The 27,580-nt window shown below is 41.3% G+C and overlaps 1 protein-coding gene across 1 annotated transcript in view; it reads left to right on the forward strand.

Annotated features, from left to right (window-relative positions):
• Positions 1-27,580, forward strand: part of arhgap10 (Rho GTPase activating protein 10) — a 203,339-nt gene that overhangs the window by 81,571 nt on the left and 94,188 nt on the right. The window contains exons 5-7 of the mRNA XM_043700807.1: positions 1,242-1,313; positions 8,883-8,984; positions 22,430-22,540. Of these exons, the coding sequence (XP_043556742.1) occupies positions 1,242-1,313; positions 8,883-8,984; positions 22,430-22,540 (285 nt within the window). The remainder of the gene's footprint in view (positions 1-1,241; positions 1,314-8,882; positions 8,985-22,429; positions 22,541-27,580) is intronic.

Here is a 27,580-nt window from a genome sequence, read left to right on the forward strand (position 1 = left end):
CAGCGGTGTAAAGGTCGGTGCGCCAAACTACTACCGTGCCTCCCTTGTCTGCCAGTTTGATAGTGAGGTTGGGGTTGGAACGGAGGGAGTGGAGGGCTGCACGTTCCGAGGGTGAGAGGTTGGAGTGGGTGAGTCCCACCATACCCCAGATCATCCGAATGAGCCATCTCTGAACTGCCTCTGATATGTTTCACATTGATGAGATTCCAACCTCGGCTTCAGAAGTAAATAATTCTCTTTTCCCCCGAATTGTATTTGTCCTCACTGCTTCTCCTCTGCTCCCCACTCCACACACTGTCCTGTCACCTGATGAGACAAATAACTATTCTCCCAGCCAGCAATGTGTGAGAGTGTTGTGAGATTATTCGTCCCCACCACTCCTCCTCTCTCGTCGCAGATTTTTATTTTCTACACGATCACGATCCTTCCTTTTGTTGTTGCCATGTTCAGTGATATCACTGAAATTGGGAATGAAATTATGGTAACTTGTGGGTGCGAATTTGTATTTAAAAATTGCTTTAATTTTAAAACACAAATTTAATTGTGTTCAGAATTAAATTTCTAAATGTATTTCTAATTTTATTATTTAGAATAAAACAATATTCAAATATTTATAATATAGTTTTATTGTTTAGAGATTACTTTGATATGAAATGGGTATTGAGATAAGACAGCACAGAGGCCATGTGTTATTGAGTTATACATCTTCATAACGTAGCCGATAGCTAAAAGAAATGGCCATCTAATTGGGAGCTGCATATTTGTGCATTTTATTTTATAAAACAAAATTTTGCCATAAACCTCAATGAAGAGTAAAGCTGCCATTTTCAAGATTAGTTAACAAGTTACTACATTATAGATATGTTCCAAGTGCTGAACGTGTATCTTCAAATTAAACTAAGGACCAGAGTGAAAGCCTTGCATCTAACATTAAATTCTTAATGTAATGTAAATTTGTCAAAGGCATTTTCCTGTACTCTTTTCAATCCAAGTTATGTTTCTTGAGCTGAGCTGATTCTAACCCCTATGTTAGATTAATATAGCAAATATTATTTATTTGTTCAACATTTGTTCTTGAGTCTAATGCAAGAAAGAACAAGCTGTCTCTGGAGGCAGGTGCTGGTATAGTGACTTTGAATGATCATAAACTACCAGTACATTTCATACTGTTTGAAAGCAATGTGTGTTCTTTCTTTTTGAACAAAATGATTCTTGTATGAATGTTCACATTTTTCTTTCAGACGCTAAACATCTTTGAAACATTTATCAAACCACTGGAGAAATTCAGAAAGGATCAAATTGGAGCAGCAAAGGTATAAATAAACTTTCAGAATAATTTAGCATAAAAAAGTTTGGTTCTCAAGATTGCAGTTTCTTTTCTGTGTGGACTTTGATTTAAAAAGAAATTTTAAATTATGCAAATTCATAGTTGGTTCAAATAAAGATGCATTTTAGCAACAATTATTTGCATTCATGTAACTCCTTTTAAATGCTGAGATGATCAAAGGCTTTGGAGTGTTATCGCATCAAACTCAGCACCCAGCCACAAAGAGACCAGACGGCATGTGTCCAAAATTTTGTTCAAATACAGGTTTTCAGGAGAAGGAAAGTTAGAGGGGCTGCGAGAGAGAATCCTGAGCTCAGGGCCTTACTCAGCTGAAGACAAGTGGCCAGCAATTATGAATAATGAAAATTGGGAATGCGTATGAAATCCTATCAGGGAGAGAGTTGGAGGAGTTTGCAAAGATATTTTATTTTAAAATATTGAGCAACTTTATTCATTATGAATAAACCCTTGGGTCAATGTTTAAGTGACCATTTCAGTGCATTACTTATATTGTTTGCTGATGGGGAACCTGAAACTTTGTTTGTGTTTTCTCAGTCTCCTGCCTTTCTTTGATGAGAGAGCATAGACTGCAGACTATCCTATTTTCTTGCACATTCTACTATTTTTACAATTGGGCACACAACACAGTTGGAGGATTGTTATATTATCAACGGTGTTGTAGTCAGGAAAATCGTACATTTTTACTTTGGTGATAGGATGTGAGCATCACTGACAGCATTGTCAGTGTATAGTCTTGACTATAAACCGTCAACCTTGACTTTAAAGTTTGATGCCACCATTTTAATGCTCCCTGTGATTCTGGGTGGTACACAGTAGATTTGAATCGTTTTGTTCCTAAGCTATTCATAATTTTCTCAAATAACTTTGTTATAAAATTTGACCCTTGATCAGATTGTATTTTTGTGGAATGTCCATATTTAGTTAAAAAAAAAAATTGAGTAACCCTTCTACAATCTTTTTAACCATGATATTGCAGACTGAAATGGCCTCCGAAAATCCAGTAGACACATCCAATATCACCAACAAATATTGATTTCCACTTCTTGTTTTAGGGAGGGGAAATGACTCATGGACAAGGTTCCTCAAATGAGGGAATGGGTATTAAGGGTGCTGGCTTTATCACTGCCTGAAGTTTTCCTATTACCTGACACATAGGACATGTCTGGCAAAAGTCAACCACATCCTCATGTAGTCCAAGCCAAAAAAAAACATTTTTGTATTTTGGCTTGAGTTTTCCTTACTCCCAAATAACATCCTATTGGCATTTCACGTGCTACCTCCAACACCTCCTTTCGATAACCCACTGGTAATACAACTTGATGAACGTCTGCCAATTTTTCATCCACCTGAACATGTAATTTCCTCATTAAGATGAAGAAATTCCATTTGTACTTGTTGCAATTAGGGATGCACCTAATTAATCAACTAAATTCAGTCCAGTTGAATTAGTTTTTGGGCCTGAGGTGAGAGGACCACTGAAATGAATTAAGGAAGAATTGGAAAGTCCGAATTCAGAGACCATTTGTCAAATTTTAGGGAAAGATTAAATAAAGTGGGTGAGTTGACTCGTCACCATTTAAAAGTAGCACAGCATGTGATGAAATAGGAAGCAGACAAGAGATCAAAAATTCACAATGTTGTGAGTGGAGATAAAGTGTTATTGTTACTTCCAGTGTTAGGTGAACCTTTGAAGGCAAAGTTTAGTGGGCCTTATCAAATTGAAAGGAGATTAGGTGAGGTAAATTATTTAATAAGAATGCCAGATCGGAAGAAATCTCACAGAGGGTATCATGTGAATATGCTCAAAAGGTTTTTTTGATAGGGAAGGAAAGCAAAAAGCAAATGTGTTACTGGTTGCAACGCAGAGAGAAGGACTAAGTTCAGATGATTCTAAGTTGGTCCTTTCTCAAACTAAATTAGATAATAAGAAAGTTCTCAAAAGTTGAGATAAATTATTGAGTTACCTTCCAGAGGAGAATCAGTGACCTGTAAGAGTTGTTGCTTTCATTAGATTAGATTACATTAGATTACATTACAGTGTGGAAACAGGCCCTTCGGCCCAATAAGTCCACACCGACCCGCCGAAGCGCAACCCACCCATACCCCTACATTTACCCCTATACCTAACATTACGGGCAATTTTAGCATGGCCAATTCACCTGACCCTGCACATTTTTTGGACTGTGGGAGGAAACCGGAGCACCTGGAGGAAACCCACACAGACACGGGGAGAACGTGCAAACTCCACACAGTCAGTCGCCTAAGGCGGGAATTGAACCCGGGTCTCTGGCGCTGTGAGGCAGCAGTGCTAACCACTGTGCCACCGTGCCGCCCACAAATCTCAGTGGGGAGATTTGTGGGAATGAACTGGGAAATACTAATAAGATTATGCACATGTAGATATAGGAAATTGGGCAACATTTTTATAGGCATAACCCTCCAAAGTTGGCACAGGTTCAAAAAGAGATTGAAAGCATGTTCAGAGATGACATAGTCAAAGTGAGTTGCAGTATATGGAGCTAACCCATAATAATGGTGCCAAAACTAGATGGTATCCAACGATTGTGTGAGCTATAGCAGTGGAGGGAGTGAGGACTGCAGATGCTAGAGATCAGAATCAAAAGTATGGTGCTAGAAAAGCGCAGCAATTCAGACAGCATCCGAGAAACAGGAGAATCGACGTTTTGGGCAAAAGCCCTTCATAAGAAATGAGGCTAGTGAGTTGAGGGGGTGGAGAGACAAATGAGCAGCAATGTCAATGCAGTTACAAAATCTAATTCATGTTCGGAAGACTGTTTTGCGAATTTGGGACAAGCAACTTATATTTCTAAGTTGGACTTATTCGGAGGATGCTGACAGTACCTTTATCCAAAATGGTGAAGAAAACTTTGGCTTTCGGGACACAGAAAGGACTGTACCAGCTTAAAGCCATGCCATTTGCTATGAAAAATGTAGCAGCCAAATTCAAACACTAACCAGTAAGGTCATTTTGGGATTGCCCAATTACATAGTGTACATAGACAATCTGGTGATTTTTAGTTACACGTGGAAGGAACATTTGGAGAATCTAGCACAGCTATTTGATTAACTTCAGGAGGCAGGCTTGCTGGTAAACCTGGCTAAGAGTGAGTTCACAAAAGCCCAAGTCACATTCATGGGCCACGTTACTGGATATGAACAGATGACCCCACGGGATGTAAAGACAAAGGTTACTGGGGAGTTGCCCATATCATTAACGAAGAGGAATTTTCTGTTTCTGGGGCGGAGTGTTTTTTAGTAGTGTGGTTGCTCCACTGACTGACCTGTTGAAGAAATGCGAAAACTTTCAGTGGACGGAAGAGTGTCAGAAGGCATTTGACAACTTGAAAGCTGCATTGAGCACTGCTCCAATTTTAGCAACACCGACACCTAACTATGCGAAGCTATTCAAGGTGGCTATTGATGCAAATGACGTGAATGTTAGTGCTCTACAAGACACATCAGAACGGAAAGACCTATTAGGTATTTTTTCAGCAAGTTGAATAGTCATCAACGGAGATTTTCCACAACTGAGAAAGAGACCTTGAGTTTGGTGTTGGTGTTGCAGCATTTATGTTGCCAATAATGTATTTGCGACAATTGTAATTACTGATCACAGCAACCCCTTAAAGTCTTTGGAACAATTTAATGATGAAAATTACAGACTACTTAGAGGCTGCTTGTTATTGCAGCCATTCAATTTGAAAATGATGCATGTGGCAGGACAAGAGAATGTAATTGCTGACATGTCACAACTTTGATGAGTGAAGACAGAGATGTTCAGTGGCAGAAGAAACAGACTGAAATGGACTGTAGTAGTGTATGTTTGCATGCTGAGAGTCAATGTAACGCATATGTATTGTAGTCGAAAAGTGTGGTGCTGGAAAAGGTCAGACACCATCCAAGGAGCAGGAGAATCGTTGACTCTCCTGTTCCTCGGATGCTGCCTGACCGGCTGTGCTTTTCCAGCACACACCTTTTGACTCTGATCTCCAGCATCTGCTGTCCTCACTTTCTCCAGTATATGTATTGTTGTATGCTAATAGCATTCCTGATGAAGGGCTTTTGCCCGAAACGTCGATTTTACTGTTCCTCGGATGCTGCCTGACCTGCTGTGCTTTTCCAGCACCACTCTAATCTAGACTGTACTTTCCAGCATCTGCAGTCATTGTCTTTACCTTGCTAATAGCATAAGACAAACTAGAGCCATCTTTGTGTATTGATGGCTTTTTTTTTAAGGGGGGAAGGTGTGAGAATACTTTGGCTTTAAGAGGTGTATTTTGCCCTTTTTTAAGTGAAGAAGTGATGTGGAGCGGTCTGTTCCAAGCTAATAAAGTAAAGTAAACACCTTGTGAGACCTTGGAGTTTTTTTTAATGTTGGACCAATAGCAACAGCCTGGGTGGATGAGGGTCAGGCTCCCACAGATATAGGACTGTAGTCTAGCTTTTAGTAGCTGTTGGGGTTTGGAAGCTGCTATATATCTCTCCCTGCTCCAGCATGATGCTGGAGATCCCGATCTCTCTGCCAGAATTTTCTCTTGATTTTGTTTTCTTCCTGGACTGGAGAAACATCGCTGGTGAGACATTCTGTTTTAATGAAATTGCCTTTGCCAAGGGTGTGTTAACAGGATGTTACTATCTTGGAACAGCTAATCAGTAGTAGTTAACATGCATTATCTTAAGCATTGCAATAGAGTTACAGTTAAGCTATTTAATTTTTTATTCTTATTTTATCTGTGTTTTAACTGTAGTGGAAGAATAGAGTGTATTTTGCTTCAAGCCTGGTTCTTTGACCCATTGAAATGCATCTGCAACACCTTGCACTTCCTGTAAGAATGAGGAGAAATGGGGATCTAAGCTATCTTCTTAATATGTTTTGAGGGGGTTTGGTATGGTCCATACAATATTGTAGATGGTAGACATTGCTGCCACTGTGCATTAGTGGTGAAAGGAATGAATGTTGAAGGTTTTTTAAAAATTAATTCATGGGGTGTAGTCATTGCTGGCTGGCCGGCATTTATTGCACTTCACCTGTTGCCCTTAAGAAATTGACAGTGAGCTCCCTTCTTGAACCGCTGCAGTCAGCAGGCTATGTTTTGACCCACAATGCCCTTCCAGAGGGAATTCCAAGATTTAGAACCAGCGACAGTGAATGACTGGTGATATGTTTCCAAGTCAGGTTGATGAGTGGCTTGGAGAGGAACTTTCATGTGATAGTGGTCTAATGTATTTGTTGCCCTTGTCTTTCTAGGTGGAAATGGTTGTGTGTTTAGAAGGTGCTGTATAAGGAATCATGGTGATTTTCAGCAGTACATCTTGAAGTTAGGACACGCTGATACTGAGCATCAAGCAGGCTGCTTTATCCTGGATGGTGTCAACCTTGTGTGTTTTTGGAGCTGCGTCCATCCAGGCAAGTGGGTGGTATTCCAACATGCCTACTAGATGCTAACCAGCCTTTGGGAAGTCAGGAGATGAGTTAACCACTGCAGGTTTTGTTGTCTCTGACTGGTTCTTTTAGCTATTGTATTTATATGGCTACTCCAGTTGGGTTTTGGTTAATGGTAACCCCCAGGAGTAGTAAGGATATGGAATGCTTTGCCTGCAATGGTAGTAGATTCGCCAACTTTAAGTGCATTTAAGTCATCATTGGACAAGAATATGGACGTACATGGAATAGCGTAGGTTAGATGGGCTTCAGATTGGTATGACTGGTCGGTGCAACATCGAGGGCCGAAGGGCCTGTACTGTGCTGTAATGTTCTATGTTTATAGCGGGGGAATTCAGTGACGACAATGACATTGAATGTCAGGGGAGAATGCTTAGATTCTGTCTTGTTGGAGATGGTTATTGCTTGGCATCTGCTTTGTGCGAATGCTATTTTGCCGCTTTTCAGCCAAAGCATGGGTGTTGTCCAAGTCTTGGATATGGGCTGTTTTAGTATCTGAAGAGTCATGAATGGTACAAACATGACCATATGATGGAGGGAAGGTCACTGATGAAGCATCTGAAAATGGTTGGGCCGAGGATCTCCTACAGAGATGTCCTGGAGTTGAGATGTCTGACCTCCAACAACATCTTCAAATGTACCAGTTATGACTCAACCAGTGGAGAGTTTGCCCCGATACCCATCGATCCCAGTTTTGCTCTGGCTTTTAAGTGCCAAACTTGGTTAAATGTGGCCTCAATGTCAAGGGCTGTCACTCTCACCTCCCCTCTGGAATTCAGCTCGTCAGGCCATGTTAGAACCAAGGCTGTAATGAGGTCAGAAGCTGAGTGACCCTGGCAGAACCCAAACTGGGCATCACTGAGGCAGGTTATTGCTGAGCAGGTGCTGCCTGATAGCACTGTTGATGAAATCTTCCATCACTTTACTGATGATCAAGAGTAGACTGATAGGGCATTCCTGAAGAGCTGAATTCCAGAGGGGAGGTGAGAGTGACAGCCCTTGACATTGAGGCCACAGTTAACCAAGTTTGGCACTTGAAAGCCAGAGCAAAACTAGGATCGATGGGTATCGGGGGAAACTCTCCACTGGTTGAGTCATTCCTGAAGAAGGGCTCATGCCTGAAACGTCGATTCTCCTGTTCCTTGGATGCTGCCTGACCTGCTGCGCTTTTCCAGCAACACATTTTCAGCTCTGATCTCCAGCATCTGCAGCCCTCACTTTCTCCTAGACTGATGGGGCAGTCTACTCTTGGCCGGATTGAACTTATCCTGCTTTCTGAGTACGGGACATACTGTGCAGTATTCCATGTTATTCGGCAGATATCAGGGTTGTAGCTGTTCTAGAACAGCTTGACTATGGATGCGTCAAGTTGTGGAATGCAGGTCTTCATTTATTATTGCTGGAGTGTTGTTAGGGCCAGGGACTTTGCAGGTGGTGGATGAGATGCTGACGAAATGGTACTGGATTGTGTTCTTGGAGTTGCACCCATACAGGCAGGTGGGGAGGATTCCATTGTGTTCTCGAGTTGTGCCTTCTAGATAGTCGATAGTTTTTGGAGATATCAATTATATTTGTTGTTTTGGGAGAAAGAGTTAAAAGTGTTCTTCATCATAATGATACACAAATGTCTTTAATATATAGTGTATTGTTAAAAGCAGTTGCTATCAGTTTAACCCATTGTCCAGTTTTGAAAAGAGAAACATTTATTAACCAATGAAACTGAGTTTCATTCATTTCATGTTTTGAAAGAGAAACATTTTTTAGTGCATTTTGGAAGAGGCGACTGGCTTCTGCCTGCACCAGGAAGTCACCATCCTTTGCAGTAAACAGACTGAATATATTGTGCCCCAGATTGTATCCAATCTTCATCCAAAATGTAATGCTAATTTACAGGCAGTTGTTGAATGCTAGTTTACTGGCTTACTTGGACATTACCCAAACTGTGTAATCAATCGAATTTCATTCCCTTCAGTAACAAGTGTTGGCAGCGGCCTTGTCACACAGTTATGTCTTGGAGGCTGACTAAAATATTTTGCTGTAATCTGTGCTATTTGTGTTATTCACTTATAGGAAGAAAAGAAAAAGTATGACAAAGAAACTGAGAAATACTACAGCTTTTTGGAGAAACATGTCAATTTATCAGCAAAGAAAAAAGAAGCGTTGCTAGTTGAGGTAAACTTCATGCATTTCAAATTCTGTTGGAAAAATATATTTTTGCCTTAAGGAGTTTGGCTCACTTTGAAATGTCAAATGTTGCTATTTCTTGAAAAAAAAATGCTTTTTGGATTTGATTACATATGAATTTAAGACAATATTTATGAGTAGGAATTTATTTCATTCTGCATTTGAATTCCAATTGTATTTTGAGTATATAATGCAACAATGTGTTCAACACCATGGTTTCATTGAAATGAACCTTAAGATATCTGCTACATGGTGTGAATTGAAGTGAAGTAAGATATCTGTGACATGGTGTATGTCTCATGGTAAAGGGCAGCAGGTTGGGATAGACATCTGTACATGATTGTATTTCAATCCTATTCGGTTGCATAATTATTAGGAGGTTCTTTCACGAAAGACGGTGCTATAAAGGACTTTCAAGTTTGCAGCAGCAGAAGTTTTTTTAGTTAGAGACATCGAATGGAGATAATGAAGCTTCATTAATGTGGAAGCCCAAAGGAATGCATGCCACATCTGAACATAATATTACATTGCTTCGGAATTAATGCAAAGGTCGTTGTTTTTTGTTATTGGCATTGCAAATCAGGACAAGCTAACTTCAATTAGATTTCCAAAATCAGTGGACCTGAGTAAAAATTGGTGACACGTTGCTGTTAGTAAAAAAGACCCATTGGTCCACCCATTCCTTCGCATGTCAGTGCCTTTAGTATTGCTCACCATATTCTGGTTGCTTTGTTAAATGTTTGAAATCTTCATGAAGACTTCCATGAACAGTTCTTTAAATGTGTGATGTAATATTTTCCGTCCTGTGGTTTTGCAGTTTCCATCCTTCTTAAAAAAAAATTATTTTCCTTTGTTGTGAGTTTGCACTCAGTTGCTGGTAACAGAGCTTAATATTGTATATACTGTGGAACTGAGCAACACAAGCTAATGGGTGTTGTAGAGTGCTGCTGCTGCAAATCCTCCTCCTTGGACTTCATTGGAGGGCCTGCTTTGATCAGTAATGATGGAGGATAATTTGGGGATGCCGGTGTTGGACTGGGGTGTACAAAGTTAAAAATCACACAACACCAAACATTTGCTATAAATTTTGTAATGGGCAGCAGGATAACTGGCATGCATGCTGGCAAGAATAGGATAAATAGATAAAGTCTCTTCCCTGGGGTGTGGGAGTCCAGAACTAGAGGGCAAACATTTAGGGTGAGAGGGGAAAGATATAAAAGAATTTAAAGTTTTTTTCCCTTTCCATAAAAGGAATCTTCACCTTAACCTCAAGCCAAAGTATGAAATAGGACTGCACCATGAAATTCTTCTTCTGTAAGGACTTTGTTATTTCCAAGTATCAGCTTTTCCTAAGATTTTACGAGCTCTAACTGCTTCACCTGCGCTCTTTATCAGATCGGAGTTGAAGATTTTAGCCAGGAGTGTTGTTTCTAGTTTGGAATATGAGACCATAAGAAATAGGAACAAGAGGTGACCATTCAAGCTAGAGCCCACTCTGCCATTCATGGGATCATGGCTGATCTGCCATTCCTCACATCCTCTTTCCTGCAAACAGTTTGCTGACTGCTTGTCAATCACATATCTGCGACAGCTAACTGTCTTGAGAATTCTGAAGGTACCTGTCTTCCCAAGTGTCTGTTTCCGATGTCCAAAGGATTTAAGCAACAATGCCCACTGCTGATCACCATGTCGCCAGTGTTATAGAACCAGCCACCACTGGCTAATGGGTAGGTTTGTGTGCTGCCTGAAATTCCCCATTCGTAATACAGAGAGTTGTGAACACAGTCCAGTCCATCAGGCAAGCTAACCTTCCAACTATTGACTCTGCCTACACCTCTCACTGCCTCAGGCAGGCAAGAAACATCATCAAAGACCCTTCCCACTCTGATATAATCTCTTCTCATTCTTTCGTCAGGCATAAAATGCAAAAGCATAAACACACGTACCAACACATTCAAGAACTGCTTAGTCCCCGCTGTTATTAGACTTCTGAATGGACCTCAAATTTTAAATTTAATGTTGGTCTCGCTCTCTGTGCACCTTCTTTGCGGCTACAATGTTGCACTCTTTGCTCTGTTCTATTACCCTGACACATTTTGTATGGAACGATCTGCCTGTACTGCATGTAAAAACAAAACCTTTCACTGCACCTAGGTACATGTAACGATAATGAATCAAGTCTAAAAGCCCATTTGATTTGCAGCAATAGAGGATGAGCTATTTGTGAGTCTCAACGAGGCATGTCACTTGTCTCATGAAGATGCTGTTTATTGCATGATGGCAATAGCTACAGGTTACATTGGATTAGATTACTTTTTTTTAGATTACTTTACAGTGTGGAAACAGGCCCTTCGGCCCAACAAGTCCACACCGACCCGCCGAAGCGTAACCCACCCATACCCCTACATTTACCCCTTACCTAACACTACGGGCAATTTAGTATGGCCAATTCACCTGACATGCACATCTTTGGACTGTGGGAGGAAACCGGAGCACCCAGAGGAAACCCACGCAGACACGGGGAGAACGTGCAAACTCCACACAGTCAGTCGCCTGAGACGGGAATTGAACCCGGGTCTCTGGCGCTGCGAGGCAGCAGTGCTAACCACTGTGCCACCGTGCCGCCCAGTGCCGCCCAATTGGCTAGTTAAACATTATAAAAGACTAAGAGGAGGCGGGCTGGCACATCTATCTCCATTGGGAACTCAAGCCAGACTCTCCTTGCTCCACTGTCGTGACTCAATTGGGAAGAGTGTGCTAACAATTGAGCCCCAGTATTCTACAACCCTTTTAACCCAGTTAGATCACCAAGGTGATCAATTTGCCTTACCAGCTGCTAGTCAGGGTACTCTCACCATGTTCTGCCATTAGCAGGAAAATAACTTGAATAATTGCAAAAAAAGTAACAAATGGCAAAATGTTCACAAATGTACTACTATGCAATTTAAATTATTATCCTTTCAAATCCCAAACACACATGGAGTTGCTCACAAATGAGACAGAAAACAACCATTTTGACCCATACTATAGTTGTAAGAGTATAAACAGGAAAACACGTTCTGTTGATCAAAATTCAGACTACTAGGGCAGGGTTGAATTCTGTCTTGCAGTTCTTTTGACACAATGTTGTGTGTAGAGTGGTGGTCGATCTTCAATTCATTAGTTGATCAGACGGACCTAAGTATTCTGTTGCATTAGAATACTTTCTTTAAAGTATCCAGATTTTTGTCCTTTTCACTCTGAGAAGTGTTAATAGGTGCTACTTCTTCACAGGCTACTGGATGTTTAAGTGCACAGCACTCCCAATCCTGTACCAAACAGGAGCTGGATCAGTCCGAAGAATATCATTTGACAATTTTTCCTTAACTCAAAAGTCTGCTGGTTCCACACTCTCATAAATTATCCAGCTCAATTCTTTGAAAGATAACTTAGTTGTGTATTGCTAAGTTGTGCACCACTTAGTCCCACAGGACATTGGTGAGGCCACACCTGGAATATTGTGGACAGTTTTGATCTCCACATCTGAGGAAGAATGCTCTTATGACAGAAGGAGTACAGCAAACTTGTACAAAATTGATTCCTGTGAAGGCCAGACAGATATCTGAGGAGAGATGGAGTTGTTTCGGATTGTATTCACTGGACTTTAGAAGGATGAGGGGGTATCTCATTGAAACGAAGAAAATTCAAACTGGACTGGACAGATTGGATGCAGGATGGTGGGCGAGTCCAGAAGCAGGGGTCAGAGTTTAAGGACAAGAGCAAACCTTTCTAAGGTGAGGGGAAGTTTATTCATAGAAATTTCAGGAAGTGGTGAGGCCAAAACATTGTACTTTCAAGCAGAGGGTAGATGTACAGTCATTCCTCCGTAGCTGTGAGGATTCTGTTCCTGAGAACCTCGGTGAATGATGACCTTTCCGAGTGCGGGAGCTGTTTAAGAGTAATTTAAAAATAAGCTAAAAATCGCAGGTTTGTGATTTTGTTTTGCCCCTGGATGTTGATTTTTATCGTTGCTTATTTCTTGGCACAGACAGATGAATTTGTGATTCACGATTTCGCGGATACGAGGATTTGCTGCAGTGCCTTTGGCTCAAGGGGTGAAGTGACGGCACGGGGAAGGGTGGGATTTGGGGACTGAGCTCGATGGTGAGGCATGATCATAAAATAAGTGATGGAACAGGCTTTAGGGGTTTAAAGGTCCATTCCTGTTCATATTGTCTGTATTATTTCCATGTTTCTATTCATTCTCTCAGTGCATCATTGTGTCTGTTAGTTCAGTTATATTTAGCATTTTACTTCAGTGCTGATGGGAAATGCTTTTAGCATTATATCAACAGTGTGAGTTCACTCAAATAACATTTTGGCAAGTTGAACTAATTTTCCCTCTTGGAAACATTCAATTTGGATTTTATTTAAAAGCATGCAAACTATTTGGATTATCCCACTAATCTTCACCTCATTAATGTAAAATAATTAATATCAAAGGCTTTCTTGGCTGAGTAGTATGTCTATAAACTGAATGAATTTGTATTTCTTTATTTTTCTAATTTATTCCTAAGATCCCTAAGATGGACTCAGTGGTTAGCATCACTGTCTCACAGCACCAGGAACCTGGGTTTGATTCCACTCTCGGGTGACTGTCTGTGTGGGGTTTGCACATTCTCCCTGTGTCTGTGTGGGTTTCCTCCTACAGTCCAAAGATGTGCAGGTTTGGTGAATAGGCCATGGGTTAGAGGGATATGATAGGGGGGGGGTGGGTTTGGGTGGGAATGATCTTCGGAAGTTCAGTGTGGACTTGATGAGCCGAATGGTTTGCTTCCATGCTGTAGCGATTCTCTGGTTTTGTATCTAGGCACCTTTGTACCTAAGATGGTGCCGTTAAGCGGTGACTTTGTAAACTTTTTACTGCACTCATGTGAGTACATGTAGCGATAAATCTAAGTCTAATTATAAAACATTATTTATTCATTGGATTTTAAGTGTTGTTTCTACTTGGTCAGTGAGGAAGCATCTGAGCCCGAGATCATTAAACAGGTTGAAAATACAAAATGGTCTCCTGTACAAATCCTCTGTAGGAAGTAGCGCTGGACCAAATCCCCTGTCAGAGTTGGAAAGGGTGTGTCTGACACTAATTGATTCAATCTGCCACTTTAATTTTAGACTGGTTCCTTTGCAGTTTCCATGTCTGGTTCCAGCGGGAATTCAGTGGGGAAGAGGGTCTGGGGTCAAATTGTTAGTCATAATTCCTTTCTTTGTTATAAACTGAGAAAAAAATGTCCTTTACTGTCTCTTCAATACATTGACTCCTACCCATTGTTTTAAATGGAGCTCTGAGACTTCATTGCCTCACTCCTTGGTAATGCTGTCCTCGTTCATGCCAGTTGTATCACTCGCTCTCTCATAAAAGCAAAATGTGGATGCCGGAAATTTAAAAGAAACTCAGCGAAAGAACTGAACAAGCATCATAGCTAAACGGACTCAAAATGCTAATTCTGCTTTTTCTGTGTTTGGTTGAACCTCTGTCTGTTGCACACCACAGTGTTGACCCTCTCTCTCACACCCCTTGATGGCGTTTATCCTTTCTCTGCTCCCCTTGACCCCCCTCTATCTCATCCCTCAATGATGTTTCCCCTTTCTCAGCTGCCCTTTCTATATCCCTTCCCTCAGCATATCAACTCTCTTGATCTCTCCATCTCTCTTTCTTGCCCCCTCAATAGCCAGCTGTGAGGTTTAAATGTTGTCCAGCAGCAGAATCTCCTCAAATCCCAGGAACACTACCATGCAGACTCCATTGGAGGTCACATAACCCTTCATGTAACTTGCATTAAAGCTACAATTGCAAAGTGTAATTGTCATCTGGACCAGAAAAATGCAACTCTAAATGATGATATAAAAATGTCACCGATGGCTCAGTGGTTAGCACCGCTGCCTCACAGTGCCAGGGAGCCGTGTTCGATTCCAGCCTCGGCCGACTCTCTCTCTGTGGAGTTCACACATTCTCCCCGTGTCTTGTGTGGGTTTTCTCCAGGTGCTCCGGTTTCCTCCCACAATCCAAAGATGTCTAGGTTAGGTGAATTGGCCGTGCTAAATTGTCCATGGATGTGTAGGTCATGGATATTCTAAGGTAGTAGGGGAATGGGCCTGGGTGGGATACTGGTTGGAGGGTCAGTGTGGACTTGTTGGACCTAATGGCCTGTTTCCACACTGTAGGGGACTCTGCGATTCTATGAATATATCAAGACAATAGTGATCTCCTCAAGTCTGAAAAATAATCGCAGCATTTTAATAAAAAAGAAAGACTTGGATTTATATTTCACCTTTAACAAATGTAAACTTAATATATATGGATCTTAAATAAATAAAAACATTTAGAGTCATAGAGTCAGAGGGATGTACAGCACAGAAATAAACCCTTCGGTCCAACTCGTCCATGCAGACAAGATATCCAAACCTAATCTAGTCCCATTTGCTAGCATTTGGCCCTAATCCCTCAAAACCCTTCCTATTCATATACCCATCCAGAGTTGTAAACAATTAAGTACTTTTGAAGTCGAGACACTTGCCCAAAAGCCAGAATTGTACAGCTGAAAAAGTTTGATGTCTGTCTTCCCTATTTATCATTATGCATTGGCCCACCTCAAAGCTATGATGCCTTGCAATGTAATCATTCAATTGTACAAATATGTTTAAATTATGATTCAATTATGACAGCAGAGTTTACAAATTCTGTGTTAACCATTTTAATCATGACTTGACATCATAACTTGGTCTGTTTTGAAGTTCAGTCTCATTTTAATTAATATTTTGAGTAGGAATTTGATCCCAATCTTATTTTCATTGTTAGATTAGATTACATTCCCTATAGTGTGGAAACAGGCCCTTCGGCCCAACCAGTCCACACCGACCCTCCAAAGAGTAACCCACCCAGACCCATTCCCCTCTGACTAATGCACCTAACACTACGGGCAATTTAGCATGACCAATTCACCTGCCCTGCACATCTTTGGACTGTGGGAGGAAACTGGAGCACCCGGAGGAAACCCACGCAGACACAGGGAGAACATGCAAACTCCACACAGACAGTTGCCCGAGGCGGGAATCGAACTTGGGTCCCTGGTGCTGTGAGGCAGCAATGCTAACCACTGAGCCACCATTCCATAGAACTTTGCAGAAGTACAGGACTTTAAAAGAAAGATTGAAATGTGTTTATAAGGAGTGTCTTAAAGCAAGAAAGGGAGATGGAGAGGCAAAAGGGTTTAGTGAAGAAACCTAGAGCAACCAAAATCCCAGCTTTTAATGCTGGAATTGTTGTACCTGAGGTTAAAGTTTAAATAATTCAGCTTTAAAGCACTGTGATTAAATTGGAGGTTCCTTTTTGTTTTGCTTTTCAAAGAACCTTTTAAATTGAACAATGAGAGCTGATAGCATCACGGAAAAGTCCAAACTGGAATTGTTACTGAGTTAAAACCAAACAGCAGTCTATTCAAAAGTAGTTTGAATTACTGGTTAATCATTTCTTATTACATACCATCTGCTTCAGTAACTTGTTCAACTGATTGCTGTGATGATATCATTGATATTTGTCATTTAAACCAAAACAATTCAATAAACAAATAGTCAAGCCAAACAAAATCTAAGTCAATGCTAAAATCATACTGTAACCATTAGCTACCTAATCTAGTGAGAATTTTAATGATCCGATTAGTGGAAATTTCATTGTAAAGGTATTGGCACATTTCTTTTTAAATCTTGCATGACTTATGTGGCCAGATAATGAATTAAATGTGTACGGTGAAATCCTGATCAGCCAAATGCCAGATGATCTGCCCACAAATTACATTATGTGGAGCTGTGAGATTGCTGGGGAAGCCTCAGTGTTAACCATTGACCTGCAAATGCACTCGTTTGAACAAAACACTGAATGAAAACACAGTAAACTAGGAAGTATGTGAAAAGTGTATTTTAATTTGTTCGCACCTTACAATAGCCTGGCGTGTGTAAGCATTGAAAATTGTTGGGAATTGGGAAAGGAATTGTCAGAAATTTTTAATGCAGAGTCGAGAGAGTGCAGCTGGAAAAGCACAGCAGGTCAGGCAGCATCTGAGGAGCAGGAGAATTGACATTTCGAGCATAAGCCTTCATCAAGAATTTTTCATCATCATCATCATCGTCATCATTCCTGATGAAGGACTTATACCCGAAACGTCGATTTTCCTGCTCCTCGGATGCTGCCTGACTTGCTGTGCTTTTCCAGCACCACACTCTTCACTCTGATCTCCAGCATCTGCAGGCCTCACTTTCTCCGAGAAATCTTGATTCCGACGATATTGGATGAGTGTGATGCAATCTGCCGTGTCGTACAAGCAGTTGAACATGTTCTTGGTATTTTGGTACTGCTGCTGTATGAAATGCCAGAGCACTTTATGACTTTTGCGCTTTAGCTGAGGAAACAAGAGAGTCAGCAGACAGCCATTCATTAGGCTTTTCAGAGTTGTTGAGCTCTATGTACTGCATCTATGATTGCCTCACGTGTCAGTTTGGTTGGGCAGTGTATAGTGCTTATGACTACTTTTCCATGGTTGTCCCAGCTGGATTTCGATGTCAACCTTATGCTGACCAGTGAAAACAGGCTCCATTTTGGGTTAGTTGGTCTCACCCTACTCCCCCTCCTCTTAGCATCTTGCACATTTGAACTCAGCATGGTGGAAGCTTTTGGGGCTTCTGTCACCACCTTTCACGCCTTCCCAGGCGATGTCAGAGTCAGAGGACCATTGTCAATCATCATCTTCCTTTTATTTAACTTCCACTTCCCTCTCCCACACCTTAATGCTGGAGCTCATATTGATAGTTTTATTAGCCTTGAGCTGTGTGGGTAATGTCTGTGTATTCACAAAGCAACATGGCTTCTTAGACTTTCCTATCACATGATGAAGGGCTTTTGCCCAAAACGTTGGTTTTCCTGCTCCTCGGATGCTGCTGGAACTGCTGAGCTTTTCCAGCACCACACTAATCTAGACTCTGGTTTCCAGCATCTGCAGTCATTGCTTTTACCTATCACAAAAAAATGGCAGCTTTTTGGTGCCATTCACTTTGGTGAAGACTATAGTAGTGACACATGCCTTGATTCCTTCCTCCATTATTGTAAAAATCAAAGAGTGACCTGGTTGAAAACAAAATACAGGTCATTCTGCGCATTTTATTATCGTGAAGTCGCTGTAATGTGGTTGACAAATTGGGGACGCTGTTTCTAAAGTGCAAACTTGTAAAATGTGTTGGCTGTAACACAATTACACCGTCAACACTTTAAGCACTATTTCTAAAGTGCAATTTTAGTATAATGCGTGGATGTACGTCTGAGGCTCTCTCAGGCTCTGGTCAGGCTACATTTTGAGTATTGAGTGCAGTTTTGGGCCCCATATCTCTGGAAGGATGGACTGGCCCTGGAGCGTGTTCAGAGGAGGTTCATGAGAATGGTCTCAGGAATGAAATACTTAACACATGAGGAACATTTGAGGACTCTGGCTGTATACTTGATGGAGTTTAGAACGATGAGGGGGGGGAGGGATCTAATTGAAACATACAGAATACTGAATGGCCTGGACAGGGTAGATATTGGGAAGATGTTTCCAATGGTAGGAGAGAGGACCTGAGGGCTCAGCCTTAGAGCAAACCTTTTAGAACGGAGGTAAGGAGAAACTTCTTCATCCAGAGACTGACGAATCTGTGGAATTCATTACCACAGAAGGCTGTGGAGGCCAGGTCATTGAGTGTATTTAAGACTGAGATAGACATGTTCTTGAGTATCAAGGTGATCAAGTGTTACGGGGAGAAGGCGGTAGAATGGAGTTGAGAAGCTTAACAGCCATGATTAAATGGCAGAGCAGACTCGATGGGCTGAATGGCTTTATTCCTGCTCCTGTGTCTTAGGGCCTTATCCCTGACATTGCTTTTTGATGTGATGGGTGCCTTCCCACAACAACTTTCTCTATTTTGGACGGTCACAACCAGAGTCAACTCTGAGTCATAAAACTTAGTCTAGTCAGCTAAGCACTTGAGCATTGCTTCGAGGACATCTCTCAAGCTTTTCCATTGTCCTCCTGGGAGTCTCCTGCCATGACTCTAATTCCAAAAGAGCAGTTGCTTCGGCTGTGAATAACACGTCACATCCAGTTGAGCTGTTACCGTGTGATGAGCACCTCAATGTTGACCATGCTACAGTGGGAGATGATAGTGTTGCTGCACTGTCTGTCTTGTCACTGGATTTGGAGGATCTTGTACAGGCTATGCTTGTGATACTGCTCCAGTGCTTTAAGGTCCCTTCTGTCAGTTGCTCAAGTCTCTGAGGCCTATCGCAACATGGTGCTCACAACAGCCCAGTAAACTATAACCTTACTGTCACATTTGAAATTCTCAAATGCCATTTTGCTCAGTTGGCTGAGGGCTGCGATGATGTATTGGTGGCCATGGTTGATTTTTGTCACCTACATTTGGCTTTGTCGCGAGGAGGCATCCCAAGGAGGGGGGAAAGTGAGTTAGCAGTGTGGAGAGATATAGGGAGAATGAGGCGTGGCTATAAATGGTGGAGTTTGGGATAATCAAGAGAGAAGAATTGGAGAAGTACACGTCTCTCAAAGTGTTGTGGGCCTGGGGGAGTTTGCAGAGGATCACACATATATAGTTACAATATTATAGATTTTGTAACAGCTGTAACCTTTTAAAGATGGAAACAAAAAAAACCTTTAAGTATGATTCCACATACAAAAGCCACATAACCTCTCTAGCAGATTTGACTGCAGCCAAGGCAAGGAACTTTGCTTTTTTTAAGAGTCAATCACAAAGAATTATTAATTCAAGAATTTCAGGACCATCCAAAAAGACTCAAAGCTATTGTAATAGAGTCATAGAGTGATACAGCATGGCAACATGCCCTTTGGTCTAACTTCTCTGTGCTGACCAGACATCCTAATCTGACCTAGTCCCATTTGCCAGCATTTGGCACATATCCCTCTGAAGCTTTCCTATTCGTACACCTGTTCAGATGACTTTTAAATGTAATTGAACCCAACTCCACCACATCCTCTGGCAGCTCATTCCATACACGCACCACCCTCTGCGTGAAACATTTGCCCCTTTGGTCCATTTTAAGTCTTTGCCCTCTCACCTTTAACTGATGCGCTCCAGCTTTGGACTCCCTCACCTTGGGGAGAAACCTTGGCTACTTATCCTATCCATGCCCCTCATGATTTTATAAACCTCTATAAGGTCACCCCTCAGCCTCCGATGCTCCAGGGAAAATAGTCCCAGTCTATTCAGCTTCTCCCTGTAACTCAAACCTTCCAGTCCCAACAACATCCTTGGAAATCTTTTCCCCTCAAGTTTAACCACATCCTTCCTTATAAAGGGAGACCATAACTGAATGCAGTATTCCAAAAGTGGCCTAACCAATTTTCTGTAAAACGGCAACATGACCTCCCAACTGCTATCTCTGACCAATCAAGGCAAGCATCCCAAACGCTGCCTTCACCACCCTGCCTACCTGTGACTCTACTTTTAGAGCACTATGCATCTGCACAGCTAGGGCTCTTTGTTCAGCAGCACTCCCCAGGACCTTTCCATTAAGTATATAAGTCCTGTCCTGATTTGCCTATTCAGGTATATCTCATATGGTGATGACACAAAGTTAAAACTGATGGTGATATGCAAGTGGGGGCACTCTACAAAGAGAAATTTCAGGAAGGTGCTGTCTTCCAGGTTCATACAAATGTCTGGACGGATGAAGGCAGTTGCACCAAAAGTGTGGAATTTGATGTCAGGAAAACTGCACAAAGGCAAAATGTGTTTGTTTACTTGGGTCATTTTCAGGTACCATTTTGACAATGGTATAGTCAGTGATGTGAGATTGATACACACTGATTGGGCAGTTATTCCTCGCAGTCTTACAAGTGTCATTCAGTCCTTGGATGTTCAAAAGAAGTTGGACAATTGGATATTGGAAGTTGAGAAAGCATTTACGAATAGTCCATGGATAAATAGAATAAACCTGCTCCAAATATTGTTGAAAAATATTTCTAAGTGTGCTCACTTGCTGCTACTCTGATGCTATTTGAGGTTTACTTTGTTAGCACAGTGAAATATACCCCAAAATGTGCATCCATGGCGAGTACGTTATCTTGGGGTTTATGACAACACTCACTATTTCCAAGGCTATAACATCACAGACTTACACATAAAGTCTCAGTCTCAGCTGTACTGATGCGAGTATACATTGCATGTATCTAACAGACTCCTTTGCTGAGAAAGTGACTGAAAATGATGTCACTTTATATCCGGACACCACATGTTGTGATGTCAGTGACTTTCTTAAAGGTGCAGGCACGATCGATCTGGACCCGATGCCCTAATACGATATAGTGACAGTATGGAAGATGGTTACTTGAAGAATGGTGATGCTAAATTTACAAAAAGTGAAGAGCAGGGGGATTTTTATGATGATGCTATACAACAAGTCAGTTGAGACAAATTATTCAGTGATTCTGATGGTGATCAATTTCAACATTGTGTTGTAGTTAATTCATTGTGCGTTTATGTTGATTTGGATGGAATATACATAGTGTGAAAGTTATAAAGCAAATAAACATTAATATACTTGCCTTAGCATTTTTGGATATACTTTTTTTCATAGTCCAATCCCACAGTCCAAAGATGTGCAGGCCAGGTGAATTGGCCATGATAAATTGCCCATAGTGTTGGGTGCATTAGTAAGAGGGAAATGAGTCTGGGTGGGTTACTCTTCGGAGGGTGGGTGTGGACTGGTTGGGCCAAAGGGTCTGTTTCCACATTGTAGGGAATCTAATCTAAATTGGGCCGAAATCAAGCCCTAATCAAGCGAAATCAAGAACATTACCCATGTCAAAGTCGACCTAAACCTTTTGGCCTAAGATATTGGTATATAAGTTTGACTTTTACACAAATATATATAGCTTGTTATATTTATCATTACTTCAGGATGTCCCATACCGCTTTACAGTCAGCGCGTTACGATATAAGTAAATACTTGTAATGTGGAAAATACAGCTGCCAGTTTTTGCACAGAATCTCACACAAAAGAAATGTGATAATGACCAAAAAAAATACATTGTAGTGTTATTAGTTAAAGGGTACATATTGATGTGGACCTGGGGTGGAGGGACTGTCCAGCTTCTCTGTGAAACAATGTCATGAGATCTGTCACATCCATCCAAAAAGGCAGAAAGGGCTTTTGTCTATTATTGCGTCTGACAGCACAGCATTCCCTCGGTTAGCCTGCATTTTGCACTTAAGCCTCTGAAGAGGAAGTATAGCCTAGTTTGTACAAATATATCATTAAATAATAGCATATCTTTTCCATTCTGTAATTCCAATACAATAACATTTCAAGGTATCTTTGTGCTTTTTAGGCTGATAGTCAGCTAGAGCAGATACGGCAACATTACTATGAGCTGTCACTGGAGTACGTGTGTAAGGTGCAAGAAATTCAAGAGCGGAAGAAGTTTGAGTTTGTGGAGCCTGTAAGTAAAACATTTTACTTGCCATATAAAAAGCATTTGGTTGTATTTCTTTTGTAGAATCCATGAAATTACTGTCTACTCATTCGTTAAAGTTTACACTGAAATCAGTAGTGAATCCACTGATGCTGCCAGGTCTGCTGAGTTTCTTCAGCAATTTCTCTTTTTATTGAAAGTTGTTGGGTTGGATTTTGCCAGTAAGAAGGAAGTCCTACTATAGGGATGACAGCGTAGCAATAATATTGCTGGACAGTCATTCAAAAGTCTTGACTAAACACTCCAGAACCCTCGAGCTCAACCACAACAGATTGAGGAATTAAAATTCAATAAATTCATCAAAATCTGTAATAAATGCTGGCCTACTTAATATTGATACTATCAGATTATTGTAAAAACCAACACATTCATGAATGTTGTTTGGGGAGAAAGATCTGCCATTTTGACCTGGTCTTTTTTTACTTTTAGTTCATTAACTGTTTTCTCCCTTATCGTCTCAAATACGTGGTCATTCTTGTAAAACTTATCCTTCACTGAAGTGCCTATTTTGTAATTTTTTTAGTAAACACTGAGCTCAAGTAACTATATATGTCTTTTACCTCTTTCTTAATTCCTTTTTCTATCATTTGAATAGTTATTTTTTTTCCTGTATTCCTTGATAATTTAATTTTCCCATTTGTTTTTGTTGCTTTATGATGGTTTGTTTTAATTTCTTTCCCTAGTTTTTCTTTTCCTTGTCTTATCCCCTGTTTTCATGTCCAGCTACTTGTCTGGTTCATTTGTCACCCATGGTACGCCAGTACTAGGTAGCTTGTTTTTTGTGTCACAGTGAAATACATTTCTCATGAAGTTTAGGAATTAGTCTTTGTACTTCCTTTTTTTTTCCCAAGGTTCTTAACTCCGTTAACCTTCTTTGAGGTTCCACATTTCGATCCTCAGAATTTGCACTTACTGAACTTATTTTGTTGTGCAACTTCTGTAACTCATTCTTTGAATTGTTGTATATTGTGACGACTGTATTGAAATCCTGCCCTCTGCTTCCTTAGATTAGATACTAATCTAATCATAGGTTTAACATGAGAGGGGAAAGTCTTCAAGGGGATGTGGAGGCTTGGGAGAGGGTGAAAACAGGTTTACCAGGATGTTGTCTGGATTGGGAGAGATTGGAAAAACTTGGATTTTAAAAAAGTGGGCAGCACGGTGGCACAGTGGTTCGCACTGCTGCCTCACAGCTCCAGAGACCTGGGTTCAATTCCCGCCTCAGGCGACTGACTGTGTGGAGTTTGCACATTCTCCCTGTGTCTGCGTGGGTTTCCTCCGGGTGCTCCGGTTTCCTCCCACAGTCCAAAGATGTGCAAGTCAGGTGAATTGGCCATGCTAAATTGCCCGTAGTGTTAGGTAAAGGGTAAATGTAGGGGGTATGGGTGGGTTGCGCTTCGGCGGGGCGGTGTGGACTTGTTGGGCCGAAGGGCCTGTTTCCACACTGTAAGTAATCTAATATCTGAGCATGAAAGGCCTGCTTTGAGTGAAATTGGGAAAGCTGTTTTTCAGAATTGCCGGAATCAAACTGGCAAGAGCCTTTCATTCCTGATGTACGGCTCATGCCGGAAATATCGATTCTCCTGCTCCTCGGATGCTGCCTGACCTGCTGTGCTTTTCCAGCACCACACTCTTGACTCTGATCTCCAGCATCTGTAGTCCTCACTTTCGCCCTGGAAAAGCCGTGCCTCGTGCTAACACAGTAGATCTGGGAGAATGAATGCACGCTCTTGAAGGCAAGTTAGGAAGAAGCAATGCTAAAATGAAATTGGGCAATACCTGGGTTCGATTCCTGCCTTGGGTGACTGTCTGTGTGGAGTTTGCACATTCTCCCCATGTCTGCGTGGGTTTCCACCCACAGTCCAAAGATGTGCAGGTTAGGTGAATTGGCCATGTTAAATTGCCCATTGTGGTCGATGCATTAGGAGAAAGTGAGGTCTGCAGATGCTGGAGATCAGAGCTGAAAATGTGTTGTTGGAAAAGCGCATTCAGGGAACAGCAGCATTCAGGGAACAGGAGAATCGACGTTTCGGGCATAAGCCCTTCTTCAGGAAGGCATTAGTCGATGCATTAGTCAGGGATAAATGTAGGGGAATGAGTCTGGGTGGTTTATTCTTTGGAGGGTCGGTGTGGACTTGTTGGGCCGAAGGGCCTGTTTCCACACTGTAGGGAATCTAACTAAGTTCAGTGAAATATGTAGAAACAGAAGATAATTGGGAGAAATCATGAACTAGTTAAAATAAAATTAAACTTTTTGAACTATTGAAACAATTTCAGTGATTTTTTTAAAAAAATTGGCAAAAAAATCTGTTAAAGTGGACATTACTTGGCAGAAAAGTGATTTTGAATTTAATGAGGGTGAGTGAATTAAATTGTCCTTAACAACACTTTAGGTGTTTGGTTATGATGTGGAGATGCCGGTGTTGGACTGGGGTGTACAAAGTTAAAAATCACACAACACCAGGTTATAGTCCAACAGGTTTAATTGGAAGCACATTAGCTTTCAGAGTGACGCTCCTTCATCAGGTGATTGTGTGTTAGGATTGAGCCCTCCACTCTCACCTGATGAAGGAATGTCTCTCCAGTAGCTAGTGTGCTTCCAATTAAACCTGTTGGACTATAACCTGGTGTTGTGTGATTTTTAACGGTGTTTACTTAGTTAACCAGTGACCTGGACTTTCAGAAAACTTTTACAGACACAAGGAACTGAAAGTCAACTGAAAGTCCTGAGCAGTATGATCCAGAACTTATCACACAAAGGTAATAGCCCTGACTCTGGCACCAGAAAACCCTCAGGATAGACTGGTGTGTGGCCTTGAAGCAAGGTGAGCAAATTCCTGAATTCAGAGGAGCAGAAACCATATGACCAGGAATTTCTTCTTAAGTTCCAATTCACTACAGAATATGGCCAAAAGCCAAATGAATCACAATCAGACAAGACTGGTTTGCCAAGCTAAATAAATTGTGTTACAACTATGATTTATGCAGTTATGTGATCTGTTCTGCAGGAGTGTCTGATAGTAAGTCTGATTTGGAGATGCCGGTGTTGGACTGGGGTGTACAAAGTTAAAAATCACACAACACCAAGTTATAGTCCAACAGGTTTAATTGGAAACACAGTGGAAAGCTAGTGTGTTTCCAATTAAACCTGTTGGACTATAGTCTGGTGTTGTGTGACAGTAAGGCAGGCAGCATCCAAGGAACAGGAGAATCGACGTTTCGGGCATAAGCCCTTCTTCAGGAAGGGCTTATGCCCGAAACGTCGATTCTCCTGTTCCTTGGATGCTGCCTGACCTGCTGCGCTTTTCCAGCAACACATTTTCAGCTCTGATCTCCAGCATCTGCAGCCCTCACTTTCTCCTTGTGTGACAATAAGTCTGGGTGGTTTAATTGTTGGCAATAAAAGGAAGGCATATATTTTATTACTGAGAAGAAGATACAAAGTATTTATACTTGGAGACAATGGAAGCAGTTCTCAAGTTACCATGAATAGACTCTGAGTCTCCTAACTGTCCTTCAGTCTGTTGTAGATACTGAGTTGTAAACAGTTGTGTTGTGAACTGTTTGTTTACTTCTGAGATGAAAGGGAGTTGGAATCAAGGATAGCTAATTAACATTTTTACCAAGACATGGGGTTTATGTGTTTCTTGTTGGCATAGAGAAGGGGCCACTGCGTGCGATGCTTGAGATCAGACTACAAGCTTCCCTGCGAACAATGACTAACACAAGACAGCAGAACTGCTGTGTCATCAACAGAGAAGACCAGTCTCTTGACTTTAAGAGCAACTCCAATCTAATGGGGGAGAGAGATGGTTTCCAGTCATAGAGGAGGATACTGCCACCTCCTATACTGGGAAAATTCTTCTGGCTTACAAGAGGGAGGAAAATTCATAGACTTTATCATTGGTGAGTGATTTCAGAAGCTCTCGGAGAACTGAAGAAAGTGTTTGAAGAAAGTCAGTCCACTCACTGCCTAGCACAGCCGGGATGCTGGAAACCATCGTGTCAGTTACACAAAGGAGAGACAGAAACCAATATTTTTCACAAAATACCAACAGAGAGAAAATCGCTGATCAAGATTTCACTTTTTAAAACTTCTGCCATAAAAGCCAACATACATCAAGCATTAATAAATGAGTGAAGGGTATAACAAACAACGAAGTAAATTTTGCTTTAAATGGTTCGTACAACAAAGCTATATCTCACATAGTTATGAGCACACACTTTGCTTTCACAAAAATGTAGGGCTACCTGAAGTCTCACAATGTTTCAAACCTGACCTCTGTTTTGCAGATTTCCTATTTTCCATCCAATCACTTTGCCCATTGAGTGACATAAAGCAGCAGCTGTTTCATCTGAAGCCCCCTGACACATTTACCAATGACAGAGGCCGTGTAAACGCATCCTCTCACAACCAGGCCATTGTAATTAATAACACAGAGCCTTGAGAAACGACCTGTCTAAATGACCTGATGGACACTGATAACCCTGAGACAGTAGCAGTGATTCTTGCCCAGTCACGATCCCATTGACCTTGCTGTTCTCCACATTTGTTCTTTCCGTCTATTTAATACTTGAAGGACCACATTCTCTGCTGTATTCTCAACAATTTCTGCTTCAACATCAATATTTCTTTGAAGTTGCCAGAGAGAAACTGTCTTATTTTGAGAGAACCTTGTTCTTTCCAGAAATGCAGTGTTTTTTGAGTGTCCAATCAGGTAACAGTGACTGAATGTCATGTTAACGCCCACCACAGTTACCTTTCTGTCTACCCTTTGCTTCTCAGGTGTTCAACCTCATGAAAACTCCAAGTCGCACGTGCATTTCTTGGAACCTAGCAATATAACAAACAGGAAGTGGCCATCCTCTTCCAGCAACTTTACTCTTACAGAGGCATCACACAAAAAGATAACCCATGTGCTTCTCAAAACAGCAAGTGAAAGCGCTGCAGATGCTGTAAATCAGAAACAAAAACAGAAATTGCTGGAAAAACTTGGGCAGATTTGG

Source organism: Chiloscyllium plagiosum, chromosome 1 (genome assembly GCF_004010195.1).
Source record: "Chiloscyllium plagiosum isolate BGI_BamShark_2017 chromosome 1, ASM401019v2, whole genome shotgun sequence".
Classification (NCBI taxonomy): Eukaryota; Metazoa; Chordata; class Chondrichthyes; order Orectolobiformes; family Hemiscylliidae; genus Chiloscyllium; species Chiloscyllium plagiosum.